The sequence below is a fragment of the Gymnogyps californianus genome, chromosome 6 (assembly GCF_018139145.2).
Source record: "Gymnogyps californianus isolate 813 chromosome 6, ASM1813914v2, whole genome shotgun sequence".
In the NCBI taxonomy this organism is placed as follows: domain Eukaryota; kingdom Metazoa; phylum Chordata; class Aves; order Accipitriformes; family Cathartidae; genus Gymnogyps; species Gymnogyps californianus.
In genome coordinates this window covers 13,605,086-13,631,320 of record NC_059476.1, presented here as the reverse complement: position 1 = coordinate 13,631,320, position 26,235 = coordinate 13,605,086, and the positions used below count along the sequence as shown (strand labels likewise).

At 43.2% G+C, this 26,235-nt stretch overlaps 1 protein-coding gene across 1 annotated transcript in view; it reads left to right on the top strand.

Moving 5' to 3' along the window:
• SORCS3 (sortilin related VPS10 domain containing receptor 3) overlaps positions 1–9,301 on the top strand; it is a 326,383-nt gene extending 317,082 nt beyond the window's left edge. Inside the window, exons 24-27 of the mRNA XM_050899047.1 lie at positions 1,275–1,374; positions 3,503–3,608; positions 8,435–8,595; positions 9,208–9,301. Of these exons, the coding sequence (XP_050755004.1) occupies positions 1,275–1,374; positions 3,503–3,608; positions 8,435–8,595; positions 9,208–9,272 (432 nt within the window). The 3' untranslated portion in view covers positions 9,273–9,301. The remainder of the gene's footprint in view (positions 1–1,274; positions 1,375–3,502; positions 3,609–8,434; positions 8,596–9,207) is intronic.
• Positions 9,302–26,235: the final 16,934 nt, after the last annotated feature.

The following is a 26,235-nucleotide window of genomic DNA, read 5'->3' as shown; positions in this document are numbered from 1 at the left end:
GCTACTTAGTTCTAGCTAACATTCTTGTATGCAGCACTTCTACTGTGTGCAAGCTATGTGTCAGCCTATCTCCAACTCTTGGAGGAGTAACTCTTCTGCAATCAAACATTAAATAATTCAGAGGACTGCTGAATTCTGTGAAAGCTCTTGTCACCCATGGAGCAAAGTCAGTCCCCTCAGAGTAGTACATTTGTCCTAGGAAGCTTGCAAAGCTGGCCTCTTAAATTTGTCGTGGTGAATGTGCAGAAGAGATGCATTGTGGTGGGAAGGTTTGGAAAGCTTTTGGGAGGGATTTTCTTGGGTCATTTCCATCCTGTTCAGTAGGATCTACCCATGTTAGAATTCCCTGCGAACAAGCTCTTTTGTCGATATTTCGTATATCAGTATTATGCAGACATCTCAGATTAGGTTTCTGACTAGCTGACCGTGAAGCCTGAAGCTCTAGTGCTCTAATTTTATTTGATGGTCTACTCAGTTGTACTTTGGCACCTGTTGTTGGCTTCTGCTTGAGGAGCTCTGACCTGGAGAGTAGGCCATCAGAACTACTCACTAGCTGTGCCCTGGCCATCAGAACTTCTCTAGGGAGACCAGGCATTAACAAACTCAGGCTCCAGTGTTACATGCCAAGTATGTGCTCTGAGGCAAGCAAATAACACGTCATAGCTGGGTTGCTGAGCCATGAGTAAATTCCAGTCCAAGGCCCCTCTTCTGAATAAAGGAGAAATATGGCAAGTTTGCCATTAATCTTCAACACTGGATTGTCTCATCCCCAACAGCCTATTTAAACAGGAGCTACATGACTAGGATTGTCCTGCATCAACGTGAGTAAAGAAGTATTACTAGGCTGGACTACCTCACTCAGTTCCATCATCCACCAATGAAAGGCCAATATGTCAGTGATTTCCAAGTGCATTAGATCAAACTCACAGGACATTGTGGAGGGTGAAAAGATCCTTAGTTCTTTTCCCTCCTCCCCTATCCCCCCAAAAAAGAAAAAAAATTCGCTTTCTTGGTTTGCTTCCCAGGAGAGGTATAGTAACGTACTCTGTGAGCCTCAAAAATCCTGTAGGGAGACTTGCATGCAATAACACTCAGTTCCATCTAAAGCACATGTACATGTTTCTCTCCACTTTCTCAGTCTCTTGCTTCCTTTCTTTTCCTGAAGGCAGTAAGAGATGTTAGTCACCATTCACAGGCTACATGCATTCCTGAATGTTCTCCAGAGCTTGCTGTCTTCTGTATTGTAACTACTGTATCTCTTATTATTTCATCAGGTGGTAGAAATCCTTTTTAATGCTCTCAACCAGAACCTGGTCCAGTTTGAACTGAAGCCTGGTGTTGAAGTCATTGTGTATGTTACTCAGTTAACATTAGGTGAGTGTGGAGTCAAATGCATAGCTGTGGTTCTCTTGAGGCTTCAGACAACTCCAGGAGAACCAGTCTACATCAGAGCACTCACAGTTTGATACGTGCTACTGGGATAAGTAGGACTGATCATATTGAGACACTGTCTGTAGTAGAGGCAGGAAGTGTTAAAACCAGAATCCAGGAGTGGCATCTTCATGCACCAGTTTGTACAAGTATTAAAAGTACCTTTTAAGAGTTCCCTATGGCTTAAATAACTAGTGCATTGGTGTTTTTCAAGTGTTTTAGAAAATCAGGTGAATGGTGTTCTATTAAGCCCTCATTGGGCACCTGTGGAATTCAGTGGGAGTATTGCTAACTTTCATGGATATTGGATCAAATGCTTATTGCAAAGGGCTTGTTAATGTTATGACTAGCCAAGAAGCTTTATAGGGGCAAAGCAGTCATGAAAAGAAGATCTAGGCCTCTTACAGGGAATACGTGCCTGAATATTGACTTCTACAAATTAGAACTTACCTAAATTTCAATGCTACCTATCTCCATTTTCACACAGAGTAATGAATAGTCACTTTAAGCTTCATCACCCCCTTTGCTTTAAACCACCGTAGTGTGAGGCTCTCAGCTACCTCTGAGAATTTCAGCCAGCCTAGTGTGAAGCTCTCAGCTATTGCTGAGACAGTGATGACTACAGAGGAGATGATGGATTTATTTTTGCCCTTGCTTTTTATGACTGCCCTTGCAATTATCTGAAACGTGGGATCTTATGCATGTGACATTGCTGATAGCCTCTCCGAAAGACTAGGATTCATGTCCCACGATAATACACTTCAGCTTCTTTTTACATGAGGCTCTCAGAGAGCCAAGAGCTGGGCTAAACCAAGGCTCGTGACCTATCCTACAGGTAATGCCTTTTTGCCTTCGCTCTCTGACTGTTTGGGGATGAGAGTCAGATGTTAATAGGAGTAGGCTGGAATGAATTAATTTGCAAAACTGGGAATGAGATCCAAATATCTGCAGTCTCCAGGTTCAGAATCTGGGTTTGTTCTAGTAAGACACTGCAAAGTGTGAATTTAGCTTACAGTGCTCAACTATTCTCGCACCCCCCCCAGTGGGGGTGCTGCATTTATTTCATGACCATTCCCATAGTATTTTGACTCAGGTGAAATGACAGTCAGTTCTTTTCCACAAAAGAGTCCGTAGAAGTAGTAGAAGCAGAATACTGGCAGGATCAGACTTTTAGGTGTGAAAATTTGATGATGGAACCAGAAGTTACTCTATTTGCATAGAATTTGTCCCCTTCTTCTGGGTGACAGAAAAATAATAGAGAACACTAAAAAAACAAAACTAAATATTTATGCAGAGTGAGAAACACTCAGCTGCTACTTATAATCATTTGCGCATCATTAGAGCTTCTCATCAAACTCTTGATTCTCAGCACAGTGCTCAGGCCATTAAGATGGTCTGCTCTGATGAGCTGTGGGAATAGCTGCATAAACTAGGTATAGTAATACACTTCATTTAGCCCACCCAAAATGTCAAGGATAGATGGATCAGATCTCCAAAATGTTATAATGTAGTGCGTGCTTGGGCCCAGGATTATTGCTTTAGGCTCCTCCACATTATGAAAACTGACTCAATTAAAAAGTCTGTAAGGTCCAATACAAGGATGGACCTTGAGGCTTCTCACAAGACCGGATCCCTGTCACATGTGAGACAGACATATGTCCTTGGAAGATGGGAGTCATGCTGTTCATGGATGCTCTGAGGTAGCTTCTCCAAAGGGGAATAGACATGCGTTAAGCCACACTTCATAAATTTCATTTCCACTCCAGTCCCTGGAAAAGCCTGAAAAGAAATAGCCCAGAGTGTTAACACAGGAGTGATCAGCCATTCAGCTAAGCATGGCTTGCTGTGCCTTTTCACTAGGAGATGTTAGACTGCACTGTCTTGAAAAAGGAGTTTGATTTTCAAAGAGAGTCAATTTGTTTCCTACTGATTGGTCTTGCTGAAAACAGCATGCACCATGCAGTGGTGATAAAGCAGATGTGGCAAAGACAGAGTTGAGCTCAACAATCTGGTCGTTATGTGTTCCCTAATAATATCTTGCAAATGTAATGCTGTGCCTTTCCTCCTGCAGCACCCCTTGTTGATTCCAGCACGGGTCATAGCAGTTCGGCGATGCTGATGTTGTTGTCTGTGGTGTTTGTAGGCTTGGCTGTTTTTTTAATCTACAAATTCAAGAGGTAAGTTGAGAAACTTTGGGGGATGGGAGGAGGAGACACTGGGTGGTTTACAGGAAATCTAGGCAGAGCAGTGTCTGGATTGCAGATGTAGAGTGAGTTATGCTGGCCTAAGGCTTAGACCAGTATAGTTCCCTATTTCTCATATACAGAGAGAAAACCATCTACTGCCCTTCCACCACAAACTCAGTGCTCTGAAAGCTCACCATGAGCTCAGAAATCAAACTGTGACCTGCTTCAGCAGAAGTCTTTGAACCACAGACCAGAAATGGGAACCCTGTGTGCTCACTGAGTACCGAGTTACACAATGCAGACTTAGTCAAAAAATCACGATGGATGTCTTCATACAGTCTATATCCACCTGGCCAACTGCCTTAGTGCAGCAGTATCTCATTTGTATCTTGCAAAGTGAATAGTTTAGTCTTGCAGAGGAACAGGTGTGATTATGTTAAGGGTGGGAGACTCAAAGCCAGAAAATTTTGTGTTAAGCATCAAAATGCCTTTGGGAATCTGTGCTGAGATTTTCTTTGCCAGATGTTAATATAAACCTTTTGCTTCCAGGCAGCGGGCAGGACCTGTGCTGGCCCATGTCACTTTGCTGCTGCAAGCTGTGAAACAAAATATGGGATAAGAATGGCCTGTTTGCTGAAGGGCTGCCTTATGAGAATATATTTTAGGCAGATGGAGCTCCTTAGGAGGAACTTTGCATATTCAATACAGTACTTACTGTGTTAAATGGTCTATGTGCCCAGATCCTGCCCAGTGGCAAAATACTGTATTAGAAGCTGTCTTTGTTTCGGCTGGGATAGAGTTAATTTTCTTCTTAGTAGCTGTGTTTTGGATTTAGTGTGAGAATACTGTTGATAACACGCTGATGTTTTAGTTGTTGTTAAGTAGCGCTTATCCTAAGTTAAGGATTTTTCAGTTTCCCATGCTCTGCCAGCAAGCAGGTGTGCAAGAAGCTGGGAGGAAGCAGAGCCAGGGCAGCTGACCCAAACTGGCCAAAGGGATATTCCATACCACAGAACATCATACCCAGTATATAAATTGGGGGGGGGGCGCAGTTGGCTGGGAGGGGCAGATCGCTGCTGGGGCATCGGTCAGCGGGTGGCGAGCAATTGCATTGTGCATCACTTGTCTTTTCTTGGGTTTTAGTTCTCTTTTTTTTGTTATATTCCTTTTCATTATAATTATTATTATATTATTATTATAGTAGTAGTATTATATTTTATTTTACTTTAGTTGTTAAACTGTTCTCATCTCAACCCATGAGTTTTACCTGTTTTCCCGATCCTTCTCCCCACCCCACTGGGAGGGGGGAGGGGGAAGTGGCTGCGTGGTGCGTAGTTGCTGGCTGGGGTTAAACCACGACAGAAGCATAAGCTGAGTCTGACTTTAAAAAAACAAAAAAAAAAAATTCTGGACATAAGTAGTTCCTCCAAATTGGGAAGCTAGAGCTTTTCCTGTCCACATTCCAGCTATATGTTTCTCTCTCCAGGTTTTCTGCAGCCCAGGATAAGGCTAGTACTCTCTAATGATGTTAGTGGGACACAAACAATATTAAAAATGGAATGATAAGACAGGCATGTATCCTAATCTCCAGGTTTAAAGCTCCCCTCATTTCTAACCTCTTGCATTAACTATTGTCAAAATCAGTGGGTGGCACTGCTTCTAGTGCTTGATCCTGTGCACATCGAGATCTGTTACCAAGCTCCCACTGACTTCAGTGGCCCAGGACAATTTCCAGAGAACCTACATGTGTGAATCTGCTCAGGTGCAGGTTTCCACGCCTTCAGCATGACTTGCTTGTTGCAGACTGAAATCCTCTCTCTGCTTCTGTGAGGTGGGATACAGCTTCCCAGGTGAATGGGGAATGGCACATGGGACTTGTTTAAGGCATTGATTTAATAATGTGCTGGGGAGGCAGCTGACGATTTCTCTCACTCCCAGATGTAGGATGAGGAGGGCGAAGAAGTCTCTCTGGGAGATGGATCAAGATGTAGGTACAACCCTTTGTAAGATGTGCTTTCCTTTGTGTCTTGGTGAGAGAGTTTCTTAGGTTTGGCCTAATGTCTTTGGCTCTGTGGTTAGCGATCAGTTACCAGGAAGAAGGGTCTGTATATTCTGGCTGCCGGAGAGGAGTGAGGAGCTTGGTAATCCACTTTGCTTTGGCAGTCTCCAGGTCATGTTATGCTACTACAGCTCATAAAACTGACTCTTGTACTACTTAAGCATCCTGAGCCTTCAATATGGCAGCCATCAGATTTGTGCTGTGCTCCAGGGCTAGGAAGACCCTGCCTTGTTAAAATCTGTCTGGAAATTGAATGTATTACAAATTGGGAGTGAGGGGGAAGGTGGTTAAAGCATCGGTTTTGCTTAGCTCAAAGCTCATCAACTTGCTGTCCCTTCTTATCTGCTCTGTCCCAAAGAGGACAAACCCAGGTCAAACTGACAAAGTTTAGGATTAAGTCAGATACCCAGAGTGTCCTCAGCTTGATTTTTCAGAACAGAAAGCAACTTTTCAACTCTGTCTAAAACCTCTGGCTCAATGGATCAGAAGTGAGAGCATGCAACAATTCTTAATGGAAAAAGAAGGTGAAAACAAAAGCTTTCCTCTAGCTCTGAGTGATGCAGAGGTCCATTAGCCATATGTGCTTTTCTGATTAACAATGATCCCAGCCTGAATGCAGAACTGCTGCTTACAGGAAAAGGTTGTGGGGAGAGCATGGGCCTGCATGAATTTTTAATTCTACAACTTTATAGAATCGGTGTTTTGCTGGTTTGCACACAGACTCCTTATTATGAGTCCATCAAGTTATAGACTCAGCAGGCATGTTAAACACTGCTGCCAGAGAGATACTTGTTGAGGAGGTCCAGGTGGAAAAGGAAGGAAGGGGGAAAGTAGGGAAATAATCTGTAAAAAGGTTGTTTCTTTTCTGGGAGATTGAGCACATAGCAGGTCAATACTATATGCGTATGGGTGGTGAGTAATAGTGGGGCAATGGGGCAGTCAGTGTGTATGTGTCCTGGGACACGAGTACAGGAGTGTGTGTGCGTGCACGTGTGCTCAGAGATGTGTGGTGGGACGTTGTGGCCACCTGTATCTGTGCTGGGAGGCACAGCAGGATTAGGTATGTGTGTATGGATCCACATATGTACAGCTGTCTCAGTTTCTTTTTTCCCTAACTGTCTGAAGTATCTGGAGTCTCTCTGCCTCACAACTCTAAAGAGCTTTTCTCACCTTTCCTCTCAAAGCTCAGAAGACTATCACTTCTTTACTGTTGCATTGTTTGGAAGCAAAACTAAGTCTTCCAGTATCTCCAGGCATGTTCTCGTGTCCACATGTCTACACACCTCCAGACGTATTCTGGGCACTTAAATCCTATGGGGATGCATTTGTCCTCTCTCATCCAATGTGTGCATTCCCTGCGTAGTGCTTATGTCTTCTAGTGATCTGTAAGGCATGTTAGAAAGAGAAGGTTGGAAAGAGAAGGTTGGAAAGAGAGCATAGGAGAAAGGGAGAACATGAGGTTTGTTAACTGCTGCTAAACATCCGAAAATATGTCCTGAGTTGCTGGTGGTTAAGAACAGAATGCCAAATCAAGCCAATAGCACAAGTCATTTGAGGCCAGAACTTCACTGGAGTAAAATCAGCATAGATCTATTGAATTCATAAGAGTTGAGGCAATTTCCACTGCTTTCAATCTCTGACATATCCAACAGCAGACAGGCTAGCATAAGGAGATGGCATTTTATACAGCCTCTTTTGAACGCATCTTCTTTCTCTCTCCTGTGTGCTTTAAGGAACTGAAAAAATTCTCTGAATTTTCCTTATTTTAGCAGTGTGGACTGCATGGCACAGAGTCCTTTTAAGGGCATTAGAAAAAACAGTCAGTCACCTTCCAACAGGCAACTACACATGGATAATCCTAGCAACACCCACGATGCTTAACACATTACTTTTCAGTTCTCTCATTTTAAACTTGCATTCCTCCAGGGATTACTATCTAACTATCTGTCTAGGCCTATCTAACTATCTGTCTAACTAACTGACTTTCAAGGATATCATTCTAGCAGTCCAAGCGAACTTCTCTTGGAAGAAGAAAGAAGAAATAATCCCTTCACTTTCTTGGCTTCCTGAGCAGCAAGGGAAAATAAGTCCCTGCAAGCTTGCATGGTCCGTAGCATGGCAAACTGTGTTTGCAATGAAATGGTAACAAATAGACTTTGGGTGGATGTTATGAGGTCCAAGTTCTTTCTGTACTCTGAAGCAGGACCAATTCGTTATAACGCTTTCTGATGTGGCAATTCCTATTGAGTCAGTGTGGGCCTGTCAATAGAAACCAGCCTAGCAATTTTTTCCTCAGTTGATAGTAGTGCTCAAATTGATTTTTACTTTCGGTTTCCAATGCACCACTGATCATGTAATAAATACTGAGAGAGCTGGCAATTGCAGCTGATTGTACTTAGTTGATTGCTGCTCTCTGGGCTGGGTGCAGTGTCCACTATGTGTACGACTTCTCATGTAAAAGGGCAGGACCAGAACATTTAGGTTTACAGCTGGAGGAGCCTTTGGGCACAGGATAGGAAGGCAGTGGCTTGAGATTTGGGGTAGCTTTAGGCTGGTGTTGGAATTAGTGGATGCTAATGGCACTTTCAGAGCTGAACGTCACTGTGGTGCTTTCACCATTCTGAGAGCTGATACTTTGCGTCACTGCCAGTGCTGTGTTTCTGGGATTGGTCTCAGTTTAGTTGATCTGATTAATCAATGACATGCCAAGGATCCCTGTGTTACAAAATATAACCTCTCATTTTCCTTTCCCGTGCAGGAAAATCCCTTGGATTAACATCTATGCCCAAGTTCAGCATGACAAGGAGCAGGAAATGATTGGCTCTGTCAGCCAAAGTGAAAATGCCCCCAAAATCACTCTGAGTGAGTTCACAGACCCTGAGGAGCTGATGGACAAAGAGCTGGACACGCGAGTGATGGGTGAGAGACAGCCCTCAGCTGGGGCTTGTTTCACAGTCTGGGTGAGGATGTTGGTCATTGGGGTATTAGGAGAGGCAGTGGCTGTGACCCCATGTACAAGCAGAGCCTGAGGCACTGAGATAGGGAGCAAATCTCTCTCTGCAACATGTTAACAGGGAGTTTTTCTTACAGTTTTTCAACTTTTCTCACAGTGTTACATGACCAGGGTAGGAACCTGGAAACAGCAATAGGTATACAGGAGTTAGTAATGGCTGTGGCTCGCACCTATGCCTGCTCATGACCCTGTCTCTCCTGTGGATGGGTCCTAAATTCCCTGAACCCTCAGAAGAATCAGCTGAGCCAAGCTTACACTGTTGGTGTGCTATCATTACAAGTGAGTATGTCCCTAATAGCTTAATGGGTTTACTGCTGGTCAACTGAGCTGTAGTAACAGATTTTCTGCATTCTGCATGCTCCATGCTTATTGCAAATACAAAAAAGGATGTGTTACTTTTAAGCACCTTTTCTGTCTTTACACTTACACAAGCACATCCTAAGAAGGAATGAGAAGCAGTATAGAACAAACTGTTGAAGCCACTACACTGACTCTCTTCTCCATTTTCTTCTCCACAGGAAGCATCTCAACAATTGCCAACAGTGAAAGCACAAAGGAAATCCCCAACTGCACTAGTGTTTAATACTGAGAATCCACTTGGTCTACAACATTTCTGACTTTTTATTTGTAATTATTATTGTTATAATTATTATTATTATGAAAAAAGAAAGAGTTATATGTCATTATTATCATTTGGGAGGGGATGGGGTGGGCTTTTTCTGTTTACCAGGGCTGCATTCATAAATAGCAAGGGTTCTTCATATTTAGGAAATACTCATCAGATTAGAAAGAAAAAGCAAAGAATGAGTCAAGTGTGCAATGGGATTTGAATGCCAGCCTCCTGTTAAATACAGAATGGGAATTAAGTATTCAAATCTGACAGGTAGGTATAGTACCTTAGGCAACATGTTGTATGTAAATTGTCCCTTTTCAGCCCTTTTCAAAATAAGTCATGAATCAGCTACTTCATCCTGCTAGAGGGCTCAGGCGGGGTTGTTGGACCAGGCTCTGCAACATGACAACAGCCCTTGCTTTCCAATAACATGCATGTCTCAGCTTTTTGCAGGATCTTGCCTCTTTTAATTGCTTTTAATTTCAGCCACCCTCTGGCACTGTTGACTGCTGAGAAAGGAAAAAAAAATCAGAGCAAACACACATGTCAGTGTTTCTTGGACTGTAGATTGGCTGGAGGGGACAGCGCCACAAGCAATGAAGGAGCATGCCTGAATTTATGAATGCAGCCCAAACCCCGTGCATGTGAATAGCGAGGATGCCGAAGGCCTACTGTAGATAATTACAATGTACATAGCTTTTTATTTCTTGGGAAATAATTTAATGTTTAGTAAAAGAAGATATGTTTAAAACAAAACCTGAACCACATACACACATGCACGCACACACAGGCACGTGCACACACACACACGTGCGCACGTTCGTACACGCCAGCCAACCAGGGACCGTGGTGAGCACTTGAATCACGCTTTGGTTCCAAGCGTGTTCCAATTGTCTGTCATATTTCAATCTGACACTGCTGTCTATAAACAGCATAGTTTATTTCTCTGTGTATAACTGCAAGCCTTTTTTTTTTTTTTAATATATAGTATCATTTCCTATGATGGAGCAGAAAAAGATATTAGCAGGACAGACTATGAGCCTGTCATGAATATTTTAATGATGTTCATCATCTATTCACCTCTGTCACTGTTGTCCGCTTCTGAGAAGGATCTTGGTGACATCCATTAGGGAAAATGAGGAAAACAAACATGAAATTATCAGCATCTCAGTGTGGGCAAATATCAGTGTGCTTGCAGCACCCAGTACAACCTCAACGCAGTGGGCCAGGTTGCAGTAGCTTTATTCCCAGTGAGAAGTCATGCTTTTAGCAGTTAAGCTGGTGAAGTAAAGCACTATTCAGGATGTGTAAGAGCAGTAAATTTTGGCTGAACTTGATGCATACGATTAAGGGACTGCTCTTTGGAGAGAGGGATGCAGGGTCAGACCTGCATAACTGAGCTAGGAAAGGTCTGTCTTATGAGTGCTGCAGAAAGGCTGCTTCCAATTTTGGATGGAAATGCCATCAGAGTAATTTCTGCATGGTGGGCTGGTGCTTTCTGATTAGAACAGGGAGGTTAATGAAGACAGGGCAGTGAAAAAGCTCTTCAGGAATCTTCTAGCACACTGAGTTGAGGATGGCCCTTAGGAGTGGTGGAGTTTTGGGGCAGGAGATTGACTTAGTGGTGAGTTACATTTATCCATTTTTCTTGAGTTGATGATGTTAAAAATGGACCTTATTCTGCAGAGTATTAAGACCCAGCAGGAGTGGAAGGAGGATTGGAGGCACGTTTGGGAAGAAGTTCTAGTGCTTGCATTGTAACAGGAGGGAGAAATGAGGCCAGGTGACAATGTTTGTTACCATTTTTTAGGATCTGGATACAGGACTCCACATCACCTCTAATATATCTGGACTGAAATGAGGAGATGGCTAGAATTTAGGTGTTGCTTGCTACCTCTCTGCATTGCAACGTGCCAGCTGGCTACAAACCAGCCTCAGCTACGTGTGTTCACTCTGTTAATGGGCTGGAATGTCTTTCAAAGGTTATGATCCTGATGGGTCTGCAGGCGGAGAGAAAAGTGGTTAAACACAGTTCTTGCAGAAAAACACAGGAGGTATTTCAAGATTAAAATTGTAAAACCAAAATGTAGGGAAATACTGTTTTATGTGACATACTAAAGCTAAGTATTCTTAATTCTTCTTCTCCTCCATTTCAGTCAGGCTTGTGGGCCTTCTCTGTTGATTTAAAAATAATTCTTTTCTGTTTCCTCCCTCACTTTTCTGCTCTAGTTCCTAACATAAGCTGGAGAGTGATGTCTGTGTTATTCTATTTAACCTTGAGTTTCCATCCATCACATGTGCATAAACTGTTGCATTACTGTCTCTGTTCTACTGAAACACCAAAGTAGTTTACAGTAATGGCCCAGTCTGGTGATAACACTGTTAGCACAAGGCCATAGCTTCCCGGTTAGGTATAGATGGGAGGGATGTACATAAACAATGGTCCTTGAGCTAAATTGTGGGCTGATCTCAGTCTTTGCTGATCATTAGGATTTGAGGGACTGCTTTTGTTAGCTGCTGCAGAGGACTGAATGTGAAATACTCATTACTTTCCATATTAACTTTTTCTTCTCTAAACCAGGAAATGAAATGAAAATATTCATTGTTGTTTGGAGTTTTCTAGGTTTTTCACAGGACTGATCTCCTGTTGATTTAAAAAGAAAGGCAGAGGATTATAGTTTTCACAATTTCTTTTCACAATTTTTTACAGTTTTTTTACAATTTTTCCCTTTACATGCTTAAAGATGGCTGTTAAATATCTCATAACAGATGGGAGGAAGCAAGGAGGAAAAATTGGGAGTAAGCTGCTGGAAAAAAAGGAAACATTTTCACTTCTCAAAAAGAAATTTAATCTCAATGAAGGCTGAGAAGTTTCTGAATGATACAGTGAATTTTTGGAGAAACATCTGTCCAGAAAGCCATTTTCAATCCAAAATTATCCTAAAGGCACTACAAAGCAAACAAAAAAAATCCATGGAGCCAAAATTAAATGTCAAAAAACCCTGCCTGATTCTTGAGTTGGCTCAAACTTCATGTTCCATGAGACTTAGTGGGTATCACTACCTCTCGGGGTAGTTTGTCACACTGCTGTCTGGACCAGAGTGTGCTCCATGCATGTGTGGAAAGAGCTCCCTAGGATGTACATGGGACCACAGTTGCCAGATCATACCTGCTGCATTAGGGCACAACCATGGCTGATGGCAGCTGAAAAAAGCTTGTGTTCATGACTGAAAGCTGCTCCTTTAGGATACTAGAAGGGTAACTGCTGCGTCCCCGTGGGATACCCAGGGCTGTATCTATCCATGGGACCTCTGTAAGGTTTGGATTGGGCAACCAGCACTGTCCATCTTTTTTGGAAGGTACTGAGCTGTGGCATTAGTGCAGGCTGGAGTATTGGCTGCTTTTATTTGTATATGTCATGCTGGGAAATAACAACTTGGGGATGTCATTAGGGTTTTTTCCCCTGCAAATTTTATCCCTGAGGAAAATGTGATGGAAATCCTTGAAGCTGTAGATTATTATTTACCCGAGTAAGGAGGGAAAGAGCCAATGCCATGAGTAGAACGTAGATAGCTCCCACACTGTAGTTATGTATAAAGAGGAAAAGAAAGAGAGCAAGAGACTGGGTCAGTGCCCTCTGTCACTGCCAGCCTTTCCCCCATGATGGATTCTACTATATTAGCTGTAACTTAGGAATAACACATGAGACCTGGAGACTAGATGCACCTTTTGGCTCTGTATGGCTGTCAGTTTGATGTAAACACCCAACAGATCCTCTACTTTGTTTAACCTGTGCATGAGAACCCCAACACTAAGCCTGAAAGGATCGGAGATGAGGCTAGAGTGATTGGGGACTGCAGAGTTTTTCAGTTACAGTTGCCATCAATAAGAGCATGTGCAGGAGAGTGTGCATTTTCTTCTGGACTAAGCTTTGGTTTCAGGTATGTGCAAAGGTGTCCTGTTCTCCTCCCTTTCCCTTCAACCAGTTCCCACACACATTCCAGGTCTGACAAACCAAACCAGAATCCTCACATTCCTTCTGATGATGTCGGACAGTGTATTAAACCCAAACCACCACCATGGTTTTAAAGGATTAAATGAGGCAGACAATTGCAATACCTGTATTAAACACAGTAATACAAATGCATGAGTCATATATATACATATATATATACTGTTCTTGGTTTTATTGTTCCATTTGAATATTTCTACTGTAAAAAAGGCAGTGGTTTTGAAATTGTTGAAAATAAATGTATTTTTGTACATCAGAGTTACCCCTGGCTGCTCTTTCAGTCCTTGTTCTTCTCAAATTTCCTTTTGGTGAAGTCTGCTCTGTCTTCACTGAATTTCCCTTGCCATATCTAGCCCTCCAACCCTATCTGTCATTCAGGGTCATGCAAAGCACATGGAGGGTGAGCAGAGAAATGTTATCAGGCAAGATTTTTAAGATAAAAGATAAAACAACTACCTCTCCTTCCTTCTTACTCCTTCCCTCCAAAAATAATTATCTCCTTGCCTTTCCATTCCACAGGCTGATTCTCTTTGGAGCCTGGGAGGTGAATAGGAGGGGAGAACTACCTGCTTACGCAGACAAGGCCCCATGAATCCCATGCTCTCCTCTAACAGACTTTAGTCTGGAAGAGGCTGTAGAGTGCCCATGCCAAAAGGAAAAAAAAAGAAAAAGCACTTTCTTCACTCCTTGGCACAAGAGACTGTTTAAAAAGGAAAAGAGAGCGTGGAAATGTGTCTCTGGATATGCATCAGCCATCTCCCTCTATAGGCATGCATACACATCCCCCATCCCTCCTCCTCCTCCTTTCCTTTAGCTCTGGAGGTCCATAAACTGCAGATTTCTGGAGTGCGGCAGAGTTACCTGGGAAACATCTCTCCACGGCTGTCTCCTCCTTATGCTCCTTCCCAGGTGTCCACTGCTGGTCACTGTTGGAGGCAAGACTAATGGGCCAAATCTTTTCCCTGACCTGATGCAGCTAATCTTTTATGTACATATTACTTAAGAATGCAGCTGGTCGCTGTTTATTCTCCCTTTTATAATCAATGATCAGTTGTTTCTGTTTTTCCTTTATGTCAGTAAGCTGAAAAGGTCAGGCAACCAAGGACTAGGTTGGCCATCTCTGAGAGTGATGTGTGAGAGACCTTCAGCATCACAGAAGATCTCTCAGCTTTTGAAATCTTTGGGTCTGGACCTCTTTACAGCAATGCCAGTGTAACATTTCTGTTCATGGAATCCTGAAATACAAGTTATGAACAGACAAGCACAAATGAAATTACCGTGGCTTAACAAGCTACCACTGAGACCCAGTAATCAACTATGTGCAGAAACCCAGCTAAGTGCAGCTGTGAAGTCAAATGCAGGCACTTAAACATCAGCCCTCATCATAGTCTGGAAACATGAGCAGTAGCTCAATCTTTGCCTGAATCCAGCTGTTTTTCTGTGACAGATGGACTTATTATTCCCTTTATTAAAGGCAGTGTAAGCATTGTTTGCTACATTATGATGTTCTAATGGTTGTGCCAAATACCCCTCTATCAGGGGATACGGTGCTGCTCAGGATAAGTGCATCATAACTACTCCTGGAGTCAGCTCATCGCTGTCTTGTTTCACTCCTCACCCTGGTGCTCAACAGCACCCATATGACCCAAGGCTGCCATGCCAGGTGTGGGACACCTGTAGTATAGGAGAGAAAAGTACTGTAAAGGCCATTTTCCCCAGGTTGGTGTATTAATACTGAAAAGTTTGGCTTGGTTTGGGCTTACTGACTAATGATGCTCTTGTGTTCCTTGTGCAGAGAGAGCCTTTCGTTACTTGTATAATGGGAGCACCCGGAGGGCCTGGCTGAGAACACAGCCCCCTTGCGCCCACCACTGAATAAACCACGTCGCGGCGATGTCGGTGATGGAGTGCACAGGTGCAATGAGGCTTGGCTGAGGCTGGCCGCATCCTCACCCACATGCCGCAGCATAGGACAGAGATGGAGGAAGGTGTGTGCCTGAACCAGCCAAGGCTCTGTCCTCACACTCTTTGGGGCATTTGGGTGGATTCTCCTCCTGTAAGGTAGAATCTGAGAGGCACCTGATGGTTCTGGAAGATGAGTGTCCTTCTAAAATCATCAGCCTGAAGCGGCTTATACTTACTGCTCCTGCTTGCCAGGAGCGTGCCCAGCCTTGCCAAGGTAGGAGAGGAGCCTCTTTCCCTTAGTTCAGTCCAGGCCTTGGTGCAACCAGAAATACAAGTTCTCATGCTCCAGAGACAGCCCAAGGGAGGAGGTCTTGTGCTCCAGGTAACTCCCTGTGAATGCTGCTGCCCAACTTCTAGTCCTTGTTCTGGGAACAAATGAGATATTTCCCATCCAGAACTCATGGCACCATGCACTTCAACAGGGTGAGGCAGTGCTTAGCTGGATTTGCCTTCTGCACAGGTCTTCCTTTTTCCTTGGCCCTCTCCCCAGTGAAGCACTCTGGTTATTAAGCACTATCAAAGCACCATTGCATTACTGACATATTATTGTAATACATCACTTGAGTGCTGGTCTGCTGTCATATATCATGGTGCTACATCAGAGGACTGACAGGTGACAGGAACCCCAGACCCAGAGACAGATCACTTTTCTAAGCTTTATGGGCTGCTTTTTTTCTCTAAGACAGCAAGCAAAGGCAAAGAAAGCAGCGTTGGACTGCTGCCACGAAGCTTTCAAAGCCTTTAAATATATTTATATATACATTTTTCCCTTGACCCTGAAACATTAATTAAACAAGTCTGCTGGTGTTTCTATATAAGCCCGTAGAGATGGGTTTATTTTGGGTCATGGAGGAGGGAACAATTGCTCACTGTGAACTGTTTCATGAGACTAGCATGTGTGAGTGTCTGTGTGTGAGCAGAAGAGAAAGATTTGTCCTTGCAAAACAAAAAAAGGTTTGTTCCTGAATTTCAGAGAATTTATTATTAGTAGGTCTCTTGACTATATTTTTAATGCAGTAGTGCAGGTAGAGACAGGACAGAAGGTAATTGTGGTGGTTGTTGTTGGGATTTTACCCATGATCAATACAAAAGGATTTGCTTCGCCATTGCTTTATGCTAGTTCTACCTGTGCAGGTCCACCGACATCAGTGAATTTAGTCTTGATTTACACCAGTCTGAGCTCTCACATTAAGAGGAGTTACATGCCTACTTCAAGGACAGAATAAATCCTTTTTAATGCCTCGTTGTGAATGTCAAACAGTTTTCAGGCCAAAATTTAGGGGAGATTGTAATACTAATAACAATAAAAAAACACATACAGGGACATAGTGGGGAGGGAGGAGGAGGATGTTTATTAAATGAAACAGAAATGTTATGATGATGTGTTGGTTACATGAACCTGGAAGGCAGAAAGGTGAGAAAAACTGGAAACCAGATGTGAACCAGAGCGAGGAAGAACAGAGGTGGACCAGGCTGGCTGAGAGCCTGTGGCTGGCCAGCATGCACAGTGAGAGGGACTTGGATGTTTAATCATTTAATAGTTTTAGCATGGGAAATTTCTAAAGTCTCAGGCTGGATCAACCGAATCAACAGGAGATGTAGCACTCCCAGTAGATATAAGATGGGGTCATCTCTACTCCCACGTCATGAGGCTCAGCCTTGAAATTCAAATTTTAAGCAGCTGATTCCCCACTGAAAGCCCAGTGTTAAGCACTGAGGTTCCTTGTAGACCAGTGGTGGGTGAGTGACGGTTCAGGCAGGATTTGTAGGCCGTTTTCAGAGCTCAACTCAGAGTTGCACATAATTGTATTCAAAGGGTTGGATGGATGCTGTGAGAAAGAAGTGGCTCCTGATGCGGAATGTAGGGAAAATGGGCCTGAAGAGGTCAGTGGGGAAAAGGCAGGAAGGCGGGATTACAAAATGCCGCGCAATATTTGTCAGTTCATGGGACTCACTCCTCTTTCCTTGATATTAATTGGACTGTATGCTGGGTGACGGAATGAGTTAAAATCATTTCCTGGGATGGAAGGCAAGGATAAGCTTTTACAGGGAGCTATTTAAATGGGCCATCAAGAACTGCCTAAGGCAGTTGGCTGGGCTAAGACAAGGGATGTAGCTACCTGTCCTTGTCTTTTCAAAATGAACATCCCCTGAAGAGCCCCTCAGAGAGACCAGGGAAATTAGAAGAGTTTTAAGGAGGAGAAGAGGTGGTGAAAATGAAAGTGAGACAATCTGACAGCCAAGATGATAAGGCAAAGTCAACCTGGGGAGCATCTCTTGTTGCCGGATCTGGAAATGTTTGGCGGCACTTATGGTGTCCCAACATGCACATGCCCCATCATTTCAGAGTGGTTCTGGGTCTCCTGAGAGTCCACAAGGATGGGGAAGGACTGAGAGCCATAACATACCACTGGGATGCTCAGGGACAGACAGTACTGCCAGCAGGAGAAATGTTTCTGTTACCTCAAGAGCTCTGCTCCACAGCATGCATGTACTAAAGTGTCTAAAGCTTGTTGTAGGCAAGTTTGGGAGTCTAAATCCATTTGTGGCTCTGCACTTTACTGCCTAAAATATCACCTATGCTTGGAATAATCTGAGATATTGTTAGGAATATTTGTAAGACTGTGTTTTTAATCTTTGTTTTAACCTTGAAATATTCCTGTCAGTTCCACTCCACAGGCTGCTAGAGATCTGAACTCTGTTATAAGATGCTGAGGGACTTTCCTCTTTGGTTTTTGTCTAAAACTTCCCTTCCTTTCCTAGGTTACACAGTAAAGTCTCAACATAAGCTTCACTCCCCTCCACCCGTTGCACTTTAGGACTATGAAAAATTTACAATATGAACAATATTTACAGTATAAACAATTTGTCCATTTCTAAAAGGAAAAGTCACAGAAAAGACAAACACATGCACTGCTGTGGCTTTGGTGCAGGAGGGCTTGGAGATAGTTTTTGGCATCAGTGGGCCCATTCACTGTGGGTCTGTCATTAACTGTTATAGGTCTTGGGGTACACCCCCACTCTGCATGAACACTCACACGAGTCCAACAACACCTACACCTTGCCAGCAGAGGAGGAGGATTTAAGAAATTATTTATTCATTCAAGATATTTTCATCAGCCTCCAAACATGAACTGATCCTGAGTAGTGGGAGGGAATTATCTAATTTATTTATTTATCTATTCCATTGATGAATTTTGTACAAAGTTATTTTGAGAGCAAGGTGTGAAGACAATGCAAGGTCTAAGCAAATAAGGACAGACTATGATAGGCTGAGAACCAAGCTCCTGTATGTCAGTCCAGTGGAAGTTTCCGGGCTTAGGAACTCCTGAGTCAGTCCAAGGGGGCTCCTCAAGGGCCCTTTATATGGTCTGTGGGGATGGAGGGCAAGATGGAACTGAAGAAAAGGCTTAGTTCCTCACTTAAATGGCTGTTTGGACTTACTTAAATCACTAACCTAAGGTCATGCATTAGTTTCTGGTTTGGGCTAAGGTGGATCTCTGCATGCAGTTGTCCTGGTTTCGGCTGGGACAGAGTTAACTCTCTTCTTAGTAGCTGGTACAGTGCTGTGTGTTGGATTTAGTGTGAGAACAATGTTGATAACACTCTGAGGTTTTAGTTGTTGCTAAGTAGCACATCTTAAGCCAAGGACTTTTCAGTTTCCCATGCTCTGCCAGCAAGCAGGTGTGCAAGAAGCTGGGAGGGAGCAGAGCCGGGGCAGCTGACCTGAACTAGCCAAAGGGGTATTCCATACCATGGAACGTCATGCCCAGTATATAAACAGGGGGGAGCTGGCCAGGAGGCGTGGATTGCGGCTCGGGAACTAACTGGGCATTGGTCAGTGGGTGGTGAGCAATTGCATTGTGCATCACTGGGTTTTTTTTCTCCCCCCCCCTTCCTTTTTTTTGTTATATTCCTTTTCATTACTATTATTATATTTCATTATTACTATTGTTAGTATTATATTTTACTTTAGTTATTAAAATGTTCTTATCTCAACCCACGAGTTTTACTTTTTTTTTTTTCCCCTTTCCTCCTCCTCACCCCACTGGGAGGGGAGAAGGGGAAGCAGCTGCGTGGCGCTTAGTTGCTGACTGGGGTTAAACCACGACAGCAGTTAAGCCCCATCAAGTTTGAGTCTGAATTTCTGATTGTAGCTGCTGCACACCAACAGTCTGCAAACTGGACTGAACCTCCCCTAAAGACCACCTGGCTTGCTTTAGGACCTCTGACTGTGAGGAAGCCTAAAAGGGACACTTAGGTCAGTGGACTGGAAGGTGTTGAAGGTGGAAGTGGGTGGAAAAGACTTCAAAGGGAGGCTGAGGCTTCACTCTGAGCCCAGATTGGTGCTAAGCTTTTTGTTTTGTTGTTGTTGGGTTTTTTTGTGGTAAAAGCCTGCCTCTAATTTTTAAATCAGAATTAATAGCTAGTCAGGAACGTTGGCTTCAGAAGTTATTATTATGTTTCAACAGATGTTCAACCAGTCAGATTATTTAATTAGCTTCATGCTCCTTAACCTCATAAATCTGTGAAAGCTGTGACAAGGAAAAAGAAGGAATTAATGGTAATAAATCAATACCCTAGACCTTCTTAATACAGTCTAAAAAGTTTGGATCAAAGCATCACTGAAAAGTTTGGGGAGCAAACTGAATGTCTCTGTCTGGGATATAAATCTCACTTGAGCACAGTTTTGGAGGAAAATTCCCAGGATTCTCAGCCCAGCATCCTTGGGAAGTGGGGAGAGCCTTTGTGTGTAGGGAGCTGGTTCGGCATTGGAGGGACCTGCATACAGTCCCCAGCTCTGCCACTGATTTAAAATGTGAATTCCAGAAACTCTGCCTGTTCCTTTTCCTGTCCCACTTAAACAGTGGGAATGTTGTCTGAAGCAGAGTCCGACCCTGAGTACAGCCACGTGTCTCTGTGCAGAGAAAGTTTGCATCATGTCTACATCTATGGTGATGTAGAGATGGTTACTTTGGGAACTTCAGGGAGAAAAGTGATTATAATAAACAGTAGCATAAGGGCAAGGAGACAGTCATATTCTGACATTTTTTTCTTCTTTCTGTTCCACTGGGTCCTTGGGTTTTTATATACTTACATAGAAAGCAACTGATTTTCTCAAAAGAAAACAAAAAATGGAACACCCTCTTTCCAAAAAAGCATTACTGCCTCTTTGCCCTTCCTTTGGCTTATGGCTCTGTTACAGACCTGTTTGCCTCTCCTCTGATGCTCTAGAACCTTTCATTAAAAAGGACACAATTAATAAATCAGTCTCTGTCAATTATCCACTTCTGCTTGACACAATTCTATGTTTTCCACCTGTACACTTCTTTTCTTCCCCAGCATGGGAAAATACAACTTCTCCTCAACATCCAACCTACACCAGTCCAGCTCTCTGATGACTTCTGGGGCCCTAGGACCCTCTCACACAGAGAAAATTAGATAGGTTTATATATATATACACACACACACACGAGGATTTTTCTCAAAATTACTCCAGAGGAGAGGGTCATCATTTAAGATACTATTCGGAAGAAAGCCTTCTTTTTTCTCTCTGCTACCCATTGACAAGGATGCCTTAGGAGACTGGCTTCCTGATTTCCATACCTCCGTTACTCCCTTAACTTGGGTAATAGCAGTATTACCCCTTCTCCCACCTTTGTATTATACAAAAAGCCTTTTTTTTTTCTGAGGTGGGTGGATGAATAGATGGCCTAGGGACCTGCCAGCACATCTGCAGAGCAGCAAGGCCACCCCAATCAATGAAGATGGAAAGCTAAGTGACAATTTGGTTGCTTCACCATAGTTCATCTGAAGTACTTGGTGCTATTGCAGACAATAAGCTTAGTAGTCAATGGGTATGAATCTGACCTTGAAAGGTAATCCTCCCCTGTTAGGTTTCAAGCAATTCAGTGGGCAAATCTTTCTATGGTATGGCAAGAACTAGGCATTGCCAGGATCCTGGGCCAGCTGTCACCAGCAGCTGGACTGGTACCTCTGCATTTAGTGCACTCATATGTTACATGATTACAGGAGACACGAGTCAGTGAATCAAAGCATACAGTGGCCCACTTCATCCTCAGCATGCCTGGAAGAACAGAGCTTTATTCCCATGTGTGGTATTTTAAAATGTGTTGCCCTCGTCTTCATTTCAGAAAAATGCTTTGTTGACAGACTTTTGCCCCTCCAGAGACCAACTGCAAATGAGATCATTTATAGAGGAAAAACTCCATTCAGTAAGGGGTTTTTTGTACTCTCATTGGCTCCAGCAAGACATTTTTTTGGTCTTAATTTTTCCTTCCAGCAATTTCATATAACATGTCTCACAATATGCCTGCCCTCCATAAACCAGATAAATCAGAGGGTACAGAAACCTGGGCATGACAGGAATGGATTTGCTCCAGAAACTTCTGAAGGTCAGTTTTGACTTTGCTCTGAGCTCTGTGCAGTGGGATTTAGGTCAAGCACAGACAATATGGTCGATCCCTGAGATCTACAATTAAATGTTTTTTCCCTGCGTGGACCTGGTAACACTTGCTACACAGCATGCACCAGTCATTGCTCTGGACTTTGTTATGCCGACTGCAGTAAATGGGTCTGCTACTCCTGCTGTTAGTGCCATGGTAGGAACTAACATTAGCTATTGAGTTTGTCTATTTTTTTATAATCAGGTACTTTCCAACGGCTGTATTATGCTTTGTTTTTTTGGTTAACTGCTTCCTTTCATCGCCAGCACCACCACCGTTTCTCTGCCTTCCTTAATTTTCAAATGGGATCATATCCCTGGCTCAGAAATTCCCACCTGTTCAGCCAGTTTAGTGGGGAGGTGAAATTCACCCTTGTTAACTCAAAGTTATGGAAGAGGAGAAATCTGGGTGTAGAGAATCGCCATCTTTTGCATGTTTGCATGACCGTCACAAAATTTAAGTTAAAAAGGTGCAGGTAATGTGACCTCTCTCCTACTGAGGGTTAAAAAACATCACCTGCTGCATCTGCCTGCAGCTCAGTGACACCCTTCTGCTGAAAGCATCTTTCTCAAGCCATGCTTTGATGCAGCCTGTGAAGAAATGGGCAGGACACTCAGCTAATACTCCATTTATCTTGTTTCCCCCTCCCATCCTGTAGGAAAACAAACAAATTGTGTTTACACTTGTTGCTTTTGTTGCCTCTCTTTAGAAACTATGCTACCATTATATATGTTTTTCTCATCATTTTTTAGCAGGGACAGAATTAAGAATGAAATTGCAAGGGAGGAAAATGTTTGTAACACCTACATTCTTTATTTGATGAGAAATACCTCCCAAGTAAAAGGAGACATTCTTCTTGGCTAAATTCCACATTTTCTGCAGAGCACGAACAGGTAGGCTGAAGTTTTGCATGGTAACCCATCATTAGTACGGTTATTACTGCCAGTAACCAAATATTCTTCTGTTTTCTAGCAGTTAGAAAGAAACCATAAAAATATCTTTGAGTGCAATCAAGAAGGCTTCTTTTAGAAGCTCTCCTTTTAGAACTCCACTGCCCTTTAAAAATACAGGGTTTTTTCCTTCCCCTTTCATTTCTTTAAGTTTTTTTAAAAATGAAGAATACGACAGGGATTAAAATGAAAAAGGATCTGGAATCATTTTGACTGAGAGGAAAGAAATATTTGTACATTATTCATCGTACTCTCGGTTATTCATCAAAAGTTTCATTCTTCAACTAAAGTCTTTTCCTTATCTTAAAGCTACTGACATGAATATATATCACCAAGTTAAAAAGATTGAATTACACTTCTCCCGCTGCTGCTGAGATTCATGGAAGCTCAAAGCCCAGCCTAGTCCCTAGGTGTACCAAGCCAGCGCATTTTATGATTTTCAGAGAACAACGCTAACAGGGTTTGTCTCTTCATTGTGATACGGAGATGATTGAAAATGTGCCGCTGTATCGCTTGATAAAAGACCTTTGCCATACAGGAGAGCAGCTTTGTCATTTGAGAACGTTACCCATGGGGCTTAAGAGACCTACTTGACAGCAAAAGCTCTAGCAGATTTTTTTTTTAAAGCAGTATGTTCTCCATTGCCATTGTCGAGCAACTTGAACAAGAGAAAAGAAGGAGCTGAGCTGTGATCCATAAAATCTTCCCTTAGTATTGTGTTGCCCCATGAGTACCAGGTGAACAAGTGACATTTTCTTGCTCTGGTTCCTAGTGCTTGTTCAGAGGGAGAATCACTCTTGGTTTGTACCGCTCTGCTACACCAGCTCGTGGCGTCCCGAGATGTTGGCTGTTCTTCTGCTTTAAAATGAGCATGGGCGTAGTGTTATGTTGCAGCGCTCAGTGCAGGATGACTGCCCACCCTGCCTGATTTAATTTTGCAAGTGCCGGGGAGATCTTTGCTGCCACGGTAACACTTGGAGTGCAAAGAAAGGTGGTTTAAAGTGGGTTTGGTGTGTCTAATGTGCAGAGGCAGGACATGTCCTTTGCAGGATGCACTGTGTGCTGGCTTGAGGCAGAGGTGTCTGGAGGCTCTACTCCCCAACCATCTGCATGATGGAAAATACATAGAGCTGTTTTTAGGTCCTGCACAGGGGTCCGGGTCAGTCGCATGAGCACGGCAGCCCCGTGGCAGACAGGCTGAGTTGGCCGGTGTGCAGGATATGGTGCAGCCTTGCTCTGGGCAGTCTCAGCTGTCACCCCTGCCTCCTTACTACCCACTGCAAGGGAGAAGGGGCTGTCCCTGGCACTGCTGCACCAGGGCATAAACTTGGTGACACCAACCCCAAACTCACTGAGGAGGGAAAGTAAGAAGGGCTTGCGGGTGTCCTGAATTTCCTGGTGGGTCTTGATGACATGGGTCTTGGCTGATTTTACGTTTGACACACAAGGGCTTAATTTTTTCCTGATCTTTTTTAAGATGCATTAAAAGAGCGAGTTCACACCAAGGGGCCTCAAATGTACGACAGACAGGAGACAAGTCCTGAGGCACTCTCTCATACCTGTGTTGCAGGTGCCGACATGGGTGCAAGGGGTGAAGCAGGTGTTAATGTCTCTGCAAACATCCCAGGACCAAGGAGGCACCTCAGGGCTGCCAAAAAGATGCTGTGACCTTCAGCAAGACAGAGCTCAGTGAAGAAAAATCCCCTTACTCTTCATAGCCTATGAAGTGCGAATTCGGTTTCATGATACAGACAGCAACTCTTAAATAAAGATAACTTTTTCACAAATTTTGGCATGCATTTCTGGATTCAGGGCTACCAAATAGTATGTAATATCAAATAACAGCAACAACAGCAGCAATGCAATATGGTTTAATGATATCAAATGCTATTGTACAACTATTTGTTTTGATAGCATTTCAGACCTAGGGCTATCATCAGGCATTTCACTGCAGAACTGGTATATTTTACACAAACACACAGAGCCCTCCTCAGCCAGCTTCTCCTGTAGTGACACACAAGAGCATTTTTCTGCCTGTGCAGGTGGTTGGGCACCCACCAATCTTTGTTTTGCTCCATAACAAGGACAGTGTTAGATGACCTGCACTGAGCCGTACATCATTCTGCAACAACACGCCTTTGATGGGAAAATGGACGGCTGCAATTTGAGCAGGGCTGAGCTCTGACTTGCCAAGGGCATGTGGCGATAACTTGAACTGAGGGGAGCTTGGGAGAGGAGAACTGTAATTAAAATCCCCACTGAAGTTCAGGAAAGCTGTATAAAATAATGATAAACTGGCCCAGGAAAAAAAACAGTGACATGGTTGTTGTCATTTCACATTAAATGGATCTAATTTAGTGTGGTGATGGTGAGAAATGTATTTTTAGAAAACATAAAGGGCTTTTATATATCTCTTTCTTGTTCTTGGCAATTTAGCAAATGTGGTTTTTGTGTTTGCCTCCCCCAAACCATAATACTTGCAAATTTTGCCCCCTCCTGCTGCTGTAAAGTCCAGAAAAGAAGGCTGGGTTTTAAACTCAGCCCACGTAGCCCTTGACTTACCTATTGCAAGAAACAGACTGTGAGAAGCCCAATGGGAAATCACATTTTCTGTGATTTGAATACCCTTCCTTCTCCCTAAATTATGAAGTGATGCTGGGCAAAAGATAGCTGAAGAAGTGTGGTTTGCTCTCTAACTGGTTGAGCAGCAGGGCTGAACCAGGCAGATGACCAATTAGTGAAGGCAAATAGCACAGGAGCAAACTCTTTTGAGCCAGGCTGCTGCTGCAAATGAAATGAAGAGTTTTTCGGCCTGTGCCCAAAAATAAATGAGGCTGAAGTTAATCCAGCTGTCCTACCTATGCCCTCAGTATCAATATCTGTATACACGATGCCTATGCTAGTGTTATTTTTAACAACAGTACAAAGACTATGAGGAATTTAGAGAGGTGTCTGCTTTGTTTTGAGCTCTTAAACCTCTTAATTTCCAAGACTTGTGCAAAAGCCTAAGGAGGTTTTTAAAGTACACATAAGAAAACACTGAAAAATCTCACTTGTGCCACTTCTGCTACCAGAAAATGTGCCAGTGGTAACAGGTCCCTGAGGTATTAAAGAAGAAAGTCACAGTCCATCAGCTACAGAAGCTGCAGGACTGGGAGGGTGGTGTAAATCAGCGCACTGCTCTGATGCCAGTCACTCTCACTGACTTTCAGAGAACTGTGCTGATTTATGCCAGCTCTGGCTCTGACCCCTTGCAGTGCTGGATTGACATGTACTAGGCCAAAACTGGGAATGATCTCCTCAGCAGCTGCCCTTATTTTACAAGTTAACTTTTTTCTCTGTTTCCCCCTTCTGAACTCTGGAGCTCTCTCTTTCCACATGAGCTGAGCTTTCTTGATAACGATTGTTTAATGGGAACATCTGGTGTGTGAATGGAAGACTTATTCCTCCTTTTCCCTTCAGTAAATACTCATTGCATACTTTGAAAGTTGATCTTTTTTTCCTTTCCCCAAGCAGAGAAAAAAATATGGATCATTACT